Source organism: Cariama cristata, unplaced genomic scaffold (assembly GCF_000690535.1).
Source record: "Cariama cristata isolate BGI_N322 unplaced genomic scaffold, ASM69053v1 scaffold32479, whole genome shotgun sequence".
NCBI lineage: Eukaryota > Metazoa > Chordata > Aves > Cariamiformes > Cariamidae > Cariama > Cariama cristata.
In genome coordinates, this window is record NW_009636877.1 from 1 (window position 1) to 13,334 (window position 13,334).

The window sequence follows — 13,334 nt, forward strand, 5'->3', positions numbered from 1 at the left end:
CTGGAGATATTCAAAATCTGCCTGGACGCAATCTTGTGCAACTTGGTGTCGGGGACCCTGCTTTGGCAGGGGGGTTGGACTGGATGGTCTCCAGAGGTCCCTTCCAACCCCAACCATTCTGTGAGTCTGTGATCACTCTCGGGACTGGGATCACAGAACCACAATACAAATACCTCAAGTTCTGTTAATATCAACAAAATATAGATATTTCACTTCACTTCCAGACCATGCCTCCTGTCTGCATCTTGCTTTTGTGAACTCCAAATGTAGGAAACACCTAGAAGGCTAGGTACCACAGAAAAACATGAAGACATTCTGAGTTCAGTGCTAGAAAGCCACTTCCTGAACCCCAAGGGCTGAAGAGAACGCTGCAGTGTCTCTGTGTGAATTAGATGGAGCTGAGGTATTCAGCTGTACTCAAGCTGATGCCATACATAGCAGGTTGGAAAATCTCCCCAGCATACTCCGTACAACTCATAATAAAAAACATTTTTCCATTACCTGGAATTATCCATGTCCTACAACAAATAGCAACAGAAAAGTTTAACAAATTGGGTGAAATTCTTTTGACTGATGAAGTTCTACCACCTTCTGAGAAATTATGTCATATAACAAAGAAATCTGTATATGTTGCACAATTTTTCTGGCTCCTAATTTCACTTACTGCTTCAATAATGGTCCAAAAGAACATATAAACTAATCAGTGTTCTTTTTTTATTTCACCTGGAAGAGTGATACACACGTGGATACTTACGTGGATAAGTAATTGAAGCAGTTCTTGTGCAATCGCAGTTGCAACATCTTACTTGCTCTACCTCTATGCTGAAGAAACACATTACAGACTATAAAATCACGTTCCCATGTCAGTTAATAAGGAACGATAGAATTTAAGAAATCAGATGATTAATATGACTTCTAAGATCACACTTTGATAAGGAAAAATCAAAAGTGATACGAAAAAATATGAGCCTTCAATTCATGCTGCATATTAAAATATCACTTTTCATTCAAGATTTTAGAAGTCAAGCCATAGGGAAATTACATCAGGATGCTTTCCTTTCGTGATAAACAGCGGCAAAGATGCTTCTATGTCCCAGAAAAGAGAATGACCATGAAGAAAAGGAAAACGTTTTATGTTATTCTAAATTTAATTAAATAGCTCGGTGCACAACAACATACCTCTTTATCCTGAATATTTGGATCTGCATTGTTTTCCAGTAACACCACCATGCAGTTAATGTAACCTCCATAAGCAGCACACTGCAGAGGCGTTCTACCTGCATAATCCTGCACATTAGGGTTGATTTTATTTTCTATCAGGATTTGGCACACATCAGCATTTCCTCCCAGGGCTGCCCAGTGAAGGGGTGAATGGCCATCTTGGTCAACCAAATCTACTCTTGCTCCTCCTGTAACAACAAATACATTTTTGAACATAAAAAACCCACTTTTGAATGCAAAGAAAAGAATAAGTTTACGTTCAACTAGAACTTATTTGGTAAACTGACAATTCAGAGAAATATTTCTGAAAGTAACTTCAATTTTGTTACTCAAACCTTAAAACCAAAATAGAAATTAATTCGGAATGAAATAGTTTCAGTGAGGGTAGTGAGGGTCAGGAATCTAACTTTTTTACAAGCTTCTGAGTATGCTCTCACACACTTTAGAAACTCCAGATTTGCCAAATGCCCTTGAAAAACCTACCCTTTATTTGTTTCAGGCCTATTAATTCTCAGTGAAACTTTTATTTCATAACAACAAAATCATTTTTGAAAACTAGACTTCAGATGAAATCTCTTTTCAAATCTGTAAAGCGGACAAGATAAAATAATCACAGTGTAAGAATGACTTTTGAAAAACAACTCCATTTTTTTAAAATTCAAGCATGTTGACTCTTTTATGCAGATAATTAATTTCTCTGTCTGTTCTTGTAAGATGCAAAAACTCCGTACAAAACTAAACCTCCACAAATATAAAAACCTGAAGCAACCAGCAACAATGACTGTCTGTATCATAAAATATTTAATTAAACATAACTCAGATTCTAATAACCAAGTTTCTTGCATCTACAAAAGCTAGATGGCATACTGAGTGGGAGGAAGAGCTTAACAGGAGGTTAAAATATGCCGAGTAGATCACAGAGGGAAGTACACTTTTCAGTAAGAAAGGCTGGTTGATGGAAAACTTGCAACTTATTAGCCTGGGTACTACAACTGTCCATAAATGAGATAATATCTCAAGCAGGAGGGAGACTGCTTCCAGCTACTTGGAACGTTTCTGTGAAGCTAAAATGACAGAATTTTGCATCTAAGATACCACTGCTCTTTCACCATACTTCTTATACTTCAGCAAAGTTTTTACAATTGCCTAAAACTGTGTACATTGTTAAATCTTATTTCTGCCTACAAATAAAATGCTGCTTATAAAAATCAATCAGAGGAAAAAATTAATGATTTAGGATTTTTGATAGCTATCTTCATTAAAAAATAAAGATTCATTTAAATCATCAAAAAATCTTCAAAGAAGTCTAAAAATGCTTTCTCACAAAACAGAAGAAAGCTTAATTTGGTCTTATTTGCTGGAGAGAAAAAAAAAATAAAGAAAAACAATGACTTGCTGGGGGAAGAGGCTGTTTGAGAGACTAGAACATACTTGAAAAGGCTTGAGCAGAAAATAGCTGTAAAAAGAACTATCCCAATTTGAAAGTCTTACATTTAACACTTCTAGCCATTTTGCACAACACCCTGATAATCTTTTACATTTACTAGTGCTGTTCCACAAAGCGTACTTACAGACAAAACCTGCCTTAGGGAAGTAATTTTCTACCCCACCTCTTGCTCAGCTATGCTGTTTATTTCCCAGTCCCGCAGAAAGTAGCACCGTAACTCTGAACAGGTTTGGAAATTCGTAACAGCTGACCTCTAATTAGTGTTTGTATCACTTCTTTGTGTCCCATCTCACAGGCTCGGAAAAGCGGGGTATGTTTCATGACATCCAAAGCATCCACCTGTGCATTATGTTCCAACAGCAGTTTCACTGTGCTGACGTGGCCAGAAAGGGCAGCAGCATGTAATGCTAAAAGAATAAATTAGTAGGAAAAAGAAATCACAATACCATGAGCTTTGGAGGTTCACAATTAGAACAGTCAAAATAAAAACGAATTTTAACCATTTTGGTGGAAAAGGTACTTTTCGACCACAAGAAACTGAAGAATCATAGCAAGCGATCACTAACCACATTTTCTTGCCATACAAGCAATAAGCAGAAAATTTGTTAGCCCTGAAACGTGTTTTTAACTTGTACAAATAGGAATTTTAACCTTAACACCACCAAGATGGGCTTATACTGAGGATTTGTGGAAGGTTAGGAGCTTCTGATTAAGAGAACATAACATGATCTACTTCTGCCTCCATTTTGTGGCATTTCTTACATCAACCCCAACAGAGATGAAACTGCCCACTGCCAGTGAAAGAAAGCTTTCATTATTTCTTCGATGTTTTCCTGAAAATACCTTTTTTTTTAGTTCTTTTAAATCAGTAAAGCTGTCTCAATTAAAACTAACTCCAGATAACTACCCAGCTTTTCCTGCCCCTTTTTTTAATTCAGAATTATTTGGAGAAAATTTTACACAAAATCATGTAGCAAGGCCATCACACCTCGCACAGTATCTGTCGCTCCGTTTTCTTCAGCAAAAAGAAAAAGATGATGGAAAAGACCAGATACTGCATTTTATCTCACTCCTACAATTCATGAAGTTCAGTCGTATGAAAACTATGCAAGTTGATTCTGCAGACTGCTTCTCTTCCATAGTTTTCTTTGCCCTCTCATATTGAATGTATGCAGACTTCACTGAATCCAAACCAAGAAATAACACAGAGCTACTTTAGATACTTTAGACCTCAGAGATAAAGATGTGGTGTCCTAGAACTGAAGGTGCTGTCGCCTAACACAGCATCCTGCCGGCACTGTCACCTGGATTTGAGGAAAATGTTGAAATGCCAGTCCGACCAGTTCACGGTTCTTTTTGAAGGAAAGGAGAACTACGCATAGCAATGAGATTTCAAACCAATGGAGGACACATGTATTGGTGATTTCACTATTTGCTTTCAAAAGGTTTTGGATTATTTCCTATAGTCAGCAATGGAATCAGACAATCTACATTATCATACTGTACATCTATTTCACAGATGACAAAAGCAAAATAATTTAGAATGAAAATACAAAGCAGCGCAATTCATAAATATGCATTTAGTAAAGTGAATTCATATTTCCCCATGAAATTTCACAAATATGCATCCTTGGTGAGAATTCAGTCTGCTCAAGCAAGTGAGATGTGGGGCTGTAAACAGTACCTACATGCCTCTACTTGTTTAATGTTAAAACAGGTAGGGTCAAGATCCAGCCGAGTCATTATACAGAAAGGCACACCATGAAGGCTGATGCTAGAAGGAACTGCTTCTTGAGCCACAGCCAGATGATCAGAACAGTCAGGCTTTTTGTATTTGCCTGCAACTGTTTACCACGGGTACCAGCTTCACACAGCTTATGCAACAGTAACCTGGCAGAAACTGTTACAGAGGCACTACTGAAAGGCACAGGTTGTTCATGCCCTCGGTGAATCAAATCCAGCTGAAGTGTGCTGCCTTAAAACACACATTGACAAAATTAGTGCTAGTAACTGGAATTGCGATACAGACGAATGAGGCGCTTCCTACAAGAACTGGGGTCACAGCCAGAGACACTACGAGAAGTGCTGCCTTAGTAATTGAAATCATGCCTTTAAGATGACACTGATGTTTAACTGTTGCAGCTAAAAAGCATAGAGGCACTCACCGCAGTCGTGAAAAATATCTGTAAGCAGGAAGATCTGCAGTAGCTATGTGAGTGGGTGGTTATCAGTAGAAATTTGACAAGAATGAGATCCCTGCCGCTTTGTACATTTGGATAGGCCTGGTTTTCATGGTCTGACCTCACAGTAAACTCTAGGTTCTGGTTTTTGTACTGCACTTCTTATGAAACCAACGGCAATAAACCACCCCATCAGATGACACATGGGGTGTGTATAACAATACAATAGAAAAAGAGCTGCTGTGTCAGCTTGGCCGGTTCTTCCCCCCTATCACTCATTCTGACGCAGGCATCTTGTTTCGCGCTTTGTGCTCAATATTTTCTTGTAAGCCAAATTTTCTGTGATGGAGTCACGGTGACTGAAGAGATTCTTGGGCCAGCTGGTCACAATAGGCCCTTTGTTCAGCCGACAGACAGAGCCCTCTCCATTGTACGCAGTGACGGCAGAGCTATAAAGCTGCCCCTGTAATGCTCCTGCAGCGCTGATCTCTAGGCAGAAGGAAATTCCTTTCCCTTGGTGTCATGCTCCTACACAATGCGGAGAGTCTCGATGTTCTAGCAAAGCTGAATGGAGAGCTTGCTCTTTTTAAGTAAATGCGAAAGGCTGCGTTAACGCAACATTATAACTGAGCTTAACTGAGTTGGCACACAAAAGTCAGAAACACACAACCCTGAACTCTCCTCAGCAACTGTACCCCAGGCACGGTGGCATGTACGCTATTTTCTATTAGTGCATAGTTTCCCGTCAGAATACAACGCTACTTTTCCCTCACCAAAACTTGGGAATGATTAAGAACCTTTGGACAAAACCCCACGTCTGAAATCAGAGAGTGATTTACTGGTGGGCTTCCTTTTAAGTTTACAGCTCACTTTAATAAAGCCCATGCTACTGCACATGCTTGCACAATGATAAAGTTCAGATTGCTCGACAGCAAGCAACGAACGGCATAGTTCCCTACTTTAAGACTATTACTGTGTTCTACACAACAGCAGTTTCAAGGAAATGGAAAATCCATCCATTTCCTTGGATTAAAAACCCTACAACAATATCAAGATTAAAAGGTGATTACACATCACTGCTATGAAAGGTTTAAGACTGAAAGATAATAAACCCAATGACCTGAATTATTCAAGCATGAAATCCACACCTGAGTAATTTCAGAAACACAGTATGTGTTCACTGTCTGCAAAGAAGAAAACCCTTTCTAAGAAGGTTTGCACAGTGACTACAACATTACTGCACCTTAAGGTCTGAAACAAATACTGTGAGGTATTTAAAAGGGCACTGTCAGGAAGGAGCAAATATAGGTGAGACTGATAAAGGATGAAACAAGACTAAAATTGTAGAGTATGTAGTTTGCAAGGCATCAAACATGAAGACTGAGATTTTATTTGTTGCACAATTTCTTAAACTCAAAAATTACAAACTATCATAACTTGGAAAGACTGACTTTTCCATGCGTTAATTTGTAAGGAGAGTAAGAATTTAGATATTTAAATAGAATTTTACGGTAACTGTATTTGGCCTTTTGTGTAAAGACCCACCATACCACCAAAGAAAATAAAAAATTTATTTTTATGAAAGTAATATTCATACATGCTATCTTTCAAATCTTGAACCATGCAACCCTGACGTTGCATTCATTTACCATTTGTATGTTATTTGAAGTGTGATCTGAAGAGAGAAAAATCTGTTAAACTCGTATCTTTGTCTCTTGGTTGGCATAGATCTACGCTGCAAGTTCCCTAAACCTAAGCATGCAGCTTAGCTAGTTTGTGTGTACGTGTGTGTGCAGCCAAAAGATATACCTTAAAACAAATTTATTAAAATTTATATAAACAAACATTGCAATATACATTCTTGTTTGTTTAAAATAACATAGCTTTCAGGAGAAATGCCCTCTATTATATTATTCACGGATGTGTGCTCTATCAGCTCAGATATCATTTTACTACTTATTATACATAGGTAAACATTTTTGCACTTAACTTCTAAATCTGTGACCTGGCTGTGACGGGCACAGGGTAGTTCATGACCTCCTCCCACACAGTTTACCCCTGCAGCCCCCTGCTACCAAACCCCTCCAATTTATGCCCAATGTATCCACATTCTCCTCTTTTTTTTTTATTCAGATGTCATCAGCACACGATACAGCTCCACTACTTTAACTGTATTTCCAACTCTGTTGAATACATACACCCTTCCACACCTGTCTCTCTGTCAGAACTGTTATTTTGTTTTTGTTGAAAGTACTACATAGGTACAATATTTCTACCACAAATTCTTAGAATTTTTCATTAAAGGAGATAAATTCATAGTTGCTATAGGAAATATTGAATTTCATGACTTGCATGCTTGAATTCTGAAATGCTGTGTTGCATGACTGTCTTTTGCTTCAGGCAGATAATGAGATGATAAACTTAGGGTATATCAAGTTTAACTTCTTGTTTGGACAACAGAAGGGCAATAGCTCTAATCTTTATCACACTACCTTTACAAATAACTATGGTACTTAAGATTTTCATGATGATAATTTAGCCACTTCATTGGTTAGTTTGCTCTATATTGTTTCAAAATATTTATTTACTAACAAATAAATTTTTTAAATAGGCAATTATATTTCATTGTATTCTCCGAAGTACAGAACAGTTCTTCCTTTCCCAGGACTGCAGATCTAACTAAACAGCAGCACAGCCGTACATTTCTTCCTGTTATGTTTCGAATGAACTGGTCCAATCTGCGCAAAAAAGATTTGATTCTTTCCCACAATAACGCAAAGAAGTGACTCATACATATAATTAGACTGATGCAGAAATATTTTCAGGATTAAGGTACACATCCAGGAAAAGATTAATATAGCTTCTAACAGTGTTTTTTATTTGGTGGATATCACAGTGACTGGAAACATTCAGTGGTTCTTTACTGTAAAGCGTCTTACCTGTGCCAGCGTATTTGTCTGTCATATTGATATCAATATCCAATTTTAAAGTCAGCATAGTCCTAATGACATCATCACTGCCTTTGCCAGCTGCCCACATGAAGGATGTTCTTCCCTCAAGATCTGAGTCATCTTTTACAGAAGGATGTTTCAAAAATACTTCAACTGTTTCCTGAAAAGACATACTATTGAAATTAGCATTAAAAGGAATCTGTAACAATAAGAAACTACTGTGTCTCATTTAGCTGTTTACGAAGCAAATCAAAGCTTCATTTTTCCTTTTTATGTTTATATAGAGTAATAGCTCAACAGGAGCACTGTATTTTCTGCTATGCCCCTTTCCTTGTCAATGTTCATAGTGCATCCTTAACTATGAATTTAACTCTGTCATTTATTTCACACTTCTTTGTTTTTAGTGTTCATCATAAAGAAGTAAAAGACACTGCAGTCATTGTGAAGAAAGCAATGGGAAAAATATTATCGGCTTATCAAAACATTACTGTAATACTGTAACGCTAAAATGACGTTCCTTCAAAATATTCTCCTGACATATTTTTTAGCTCCAATTCTAAATATGACTGCACATGTAAATATTTTAGTCTGCCAAACTCTAATAATTTTACTATTCAAAAAAAACCCAAACCAAACCAAACCAAATACTTTTGGGGCAACATAGACATATTTCCCAATATTTAATAATATCGACAGGTTACTAATTACTGAAATATTATAAATCAAAAAAGATTAAGAAAATCTTTACACCTCAGTCCAAGCTTTCCACTGGAACTGCTACACAAAAAACTCTAAATCAAAGCAAAAAGAATTATTTCTTCAAATGCTGTGTTTGCGTTAAGCTCTCAGCAAACAAGTCCACTTGTTTAACCCCCTGCTAAATTCTTAATAAGCCACACAGGAAAGGAAGGGAGAGGAAATCATGACTGCTAGAAAAAGAATTAGGGGAAGATTTTCCCTGTTCTATCTAATGCCTTACAAAGGTTGTGCATTTAACAGCTGGTAATCATCTCTTCAGAGCCACTGACAGGTTGGCCAATAAAAACTGAAAAAAGTGGGTTTCATTATTTTATTTTATTTTTATATTTTAGTATTAACACTATTTTATCCTTTCCCCCGTATGACCCTAAAAGAGCTCTATCACTGCTCTGGGTAGGATGAGAATTCCTTGGCTATAAGGAATCAAATCAGAAAGGTGTTTAAATGCCTAAGTCCTATTGATTAGTTTGGATTTTTTTTTAACTACTACTTATTATTTCATCCCTCTAAAGAAATAGGAAATTTCGCATTTATCTTACGTTAATGTGATCTAACAGCTTTGTGAATTTGGGTCCATATCTGAACCATCAGTTTATTGTAAAAAGGTCCAGCCAGAAATAACAAGGACTGGAAGCATTAAGCCTTCCACAGAAACCAGCATGTGTTTATAGCTTTGTGTACTCACACTGACCACCGCTACACCTCAGATACACACGGCTACTCATTAGGCCAGCAACTCGGCACCCTACCAGTACTCTGCGCTGCTTGAAATCCCGCAAAGTGAAAAGCAGTATGAAGGCTGGACCTTTTCAATACTAAGGCACACATCCTACAAACATAAATAAGTAATTTTATTCTTTCATTAAGTTTTAGTAAAGCACTGTTTCTTTCAATCACTCTTTTTTTCTAGAGTTTTTAAGGGGAAAAACTGGAAGAAAATCCCATAGTGCTATAAGAGTTATTTGCCAAAATGAAGTTTTAACAACTTGAAAACAAAATAACGTCAAAACAGAACAGAATGGTTAAGAAATCGGATAACAGAAGTATCAATCAATTTAATTCTACATGTATTTTGTCATGAAAAATCACATGTATTTTATATCTATTAAAAAAGTGGAGAAAACAAAATAAAAAACAATGAAGCTGAAAAACAACAGTACAGGAGAGAAGTAAACCTGGATCATTTCATTGTGTGTTATCAAGAAACTCTGAAAAATACTAAATATTATTTTTGAATATTCAAAAATAAGACAGGGGTGTCCACATTTCATTTACTAGATCAATCTATACAAGAATGCGAAAGGGAAACACATTGTCTTGGACATCTCGGGAAAAATTCTGAAAAATATATATTTAGTCCTACATTCTGCATACTAGAATCAATACTAATAGAGCATCTGCCTTCACCCATGAAGTTCAAAAATTGAAGAAGTATGTTTATTTGGACCTTCTGCAGGATACATAAGCCATCTAAATTTCAAGCAATCTGTTTGGGTGGTCATATTAGATAGCTTCTCTTCTAGAACTTTTCCTTCTACAAGAAGTGGGGATAAATTAGTCTTAGAAAACAAATTCTTCACGTAAATTAAGTGCTGACTAAGTGTCTTCAGTCTTTAAAAACCAAAAATTAGAGTAAGCAACCTGCAGAAAAACAGAGCAAGGAACAAGATAGCGAGTTAAGTAAAACTGAAAGCAATGCAAATATTTATAATAAACACAAAAGAACAAACTTTCTTCTTCTTGTTAGGGACTAAGAAACATTGCATTTTAGCTGAGAAACATACCACGCCTATCCAAACTTGGGCAGAATGAACAGAACAACAACGTGGTTCTCAAACCATAAATACATAGATGCTACTGCCAAAACAAACATGGATGAGTCTCCGCTCAGTTGTCTGACTATGTATGTGGAATGCAGCGGTGGGAATTACCCAAGGATTTGTATGTAATCAAGGAAAAAAGCAAATAGTAGAGCTTAGAAACAACCAGAGTTTTTAAAAAAAGAGAGAAGCTCTAGACATAATTTAGCCATGCACAAACAGGGGCACTTGGATACATCACCAGCTAAAAGAGGCCCGCAGATCTGAATGAGACTCTCCTGTTTCATTCTTTGTGTAAGATGGGAAACAGTACATTTATTGTTAGTATATAAGATTACAAAAGAACATCTGATTCCATCACCTACTCTATTTTGCCATAAAAACCTAAATGATATCATAGTTTGGCTGGCCAGTGGGATCAAAAGGCAGCAACATAAAGAACATGTTTCATACAACTGAATCAAGCTCAGAGAAAGCGAGTCAGTATGAAAAATCATTTTTTAGGAATGTATCAATATAGAAAAGAAAAAAAACGATAAAAGCATGTGGAGACAATCACCAGACTGTAAATAAAAACATTCTATCTTTCCCATGAGTCTGACTCAAACTAGAAAGAAAGGCTTTTACAACATAAATATTTTAGGTGTGTGAGTCAGACCCAAATTGTACATACCACGTAATGGACAACAATCAGCAACAATAAAAAACTCTCTAAAAAGGTGTAAATTATATACAGAGATACGCTCCAATGAAAGTCTGAATTAAAAAAATATCTGTATGGTCTTACTGAGAGCACCTCCAAAAACCCCCACCAAAACCCCAAAACTCACTCTCACGAGGAAACAGAAGGTGACAGCTGTGGTATTAATACACATTGGTCAGTTCCCTCTTTCAATAGTACTTCTGGATTTGTTAACTTAAATGGTTCTCAAGGGCATTAAAATTTTACTTGTTTTATGAAAATTAACATGTGGGTATGCAAGAAAGACCCAAATTAGTATCCCTGTTGAGAAAATGCTGCAATATGTGCTACATAACTACATTAATTAGGCACTAAATAACCCTTTTTGTAAAGGGAGGTTATGAATAATAGAACTAAGAAAAACTTAGATGGAAGCTCTCAGCTTACTATGCATGGCATAATTCAACTATGAGAGACAGAGCAGCATGAAAAAGCCTTCTTAAGTTCCAGTGCTTGAGAACTACTTCTATAATAACATCCATGACCCGCAATTATTAAACTGCTGAGTTTTATACCTAGCTCTAACATATCTTATCTTGCTCTGGAAAACAAATTATCTATTCTACCAAAATACAAGAATTAGGCAGTCTGAGAAACATATTTTCTTTGTTGGCTGAATTTAAAAAATATTTTTTAAATATTAAAAACTTTAAAAAACTTATAAAAATATAGTGTTCATGAAGAATTGTGACAAAAGCTACTTGCTCTTTAGCCATGCTTTATGAGACAATGGCTCATTCATAATAGCAAATATTTATAAGTTAATTGTCTTCTTGAAGGCAAAGACTGGTTTGACTGGTATTGAAGCAGCTGTGCAAATACTCATACAGGTGATCTTACTCCAGATACCTTGTAACTGCTTAGATTTTGCTATAATGAGCCTTAAAAAGTGAAAGCACTGTAAAACAGCAGGTGCCATTCTGCTTTCTACTGAAGTACCTAAATGACTATTGTGTGTTCTGACGCAAACATATAGATGAAAGGGCCTTTCTTTGTACAGCAATTTAGTTTTTTAAAATCTATTTCTAATAGTTTGAAATTAACCACATTTATATCACATAACATAAGAAAACTCTGAATTAAGCTTGTGCAGACAACACTGTGTTTATACGATTTTAAAAGCAAACACTTTGTTACACTATAAATATTTCAGCAAAATATATTTACTTCACATTTAGGGTATGTGCTACTTACAGCAAAGTTGCTCTGCGCTGCATAATGTAGGGGTGTTGCACCTTGACTATCAGATGGGATCGTTCCAACCTTGTTTCTTTCTAATAAGAGATGGACAATCTGTGCATGACCTGAGAAACAGAATATAGTAAAACCAGATATGTATCAAATCCTAATGTTAAACGCTTCCCTGTTTAAAAAAAAGTTAACAGACTTCAATAAATAATAGCATGTTTGTGTTGTAGCCATTATAGTCTAAACATAAGAGATAAACATAAGACTCGATATTTGAACTATTAGGTCTGGCATGCACCTTCCTTCCAATAGTGTTCTAATTCCACACTCTGTCTCCTCGTTTTTGAGGGGCATCCGTAAAACAGAATGAATAGGAATATGTGGAAAGATTTTCTATTTCTTTTAAAAGATATCACTGGAGGATTTCCCTGAACAAAGAAACCAGCAGTAGCTGGTCAGACAACTGCAATATTAACATTGCAATGAATGAGTTGAATATTTCCAGAAAATGCTTCTGACAATTGAGTTGAGATGCTGCATTTGAGTAAGAGATCAGTCATAGGCAGTAAAGTGAGCACAGACTGATGATGCTGCTGAGCATTGTCCATCTACATTAAAAGGTAAGTTAAACCAACACTGACAATTTCATCCTACATCACATTGTTTTAAGAAACGAAGTGTAAATTCTTTACTTAGGTTTTATTCAATCAAAATTTCAACTATAGCATGTGTGTAGAATCATACAACGCCTTCCATCAGAGCAGATTAGAATGGTTTCAGATTAAAATCACAACATTTTGGGGGCGATGGGTAAACTTTATATCCATTTCACAGACAGGAAAACAAAGACACAGCATCGTATATTGCCACTAAAGTCAACTGATCCTTTCAGGAGTTTTCTTTTGTAAGCATACACAGCTCACAGAATATCTTAATGATTTGGTATTTTAAGAGATACTATAAGGCATAAATCACAAAAATACTCTGATTTTACAAGGGAAATCTCCCACTATCTTGCATGTAGGG

The 13,334-nt window shown here is 36.3% G+C and overlaps 1 protein-coding gene across 1 annotated transcript in view; it reads right to left on the minus strand.

Annotated features, from left to right (window-relative positions):
- Nucleotides 1-501: 501 nt before the first annotated feature.
- LOC104167749 (inversin-like) overlaps nucleotides 502-13,334 on the minus strand; it is a gene marked incomplete at both ends in the record, with an annotated part of 15,693 nt that continues 2,860 nt past the window's right edge. The window contains 5 exons of the mRNA XM_009708089.1: nucleotides 502-518; nucleotides 1,180-1,409; nucleotides 2,920-3,075; nucleotides 7,788-7,959; nucleotides 12,315-12,424. Of these exons, the coding sequence (XP_009706391.1) occupies nucleotides 502-518; nucleotides 1,180-1,409; nucleotides 2,920-3,075; nucleotides 7,788-7,959; nucleotides 12,315-12,424 (685 nt within the window). The remainder of the gene's footprint in view (nucleotides 519-1,179; nucleotides 1,410-2,919; nucleotides 3,076-7,787; nucleotides 7,960-12,314; nucleotides 12,425-13,334) is intronic.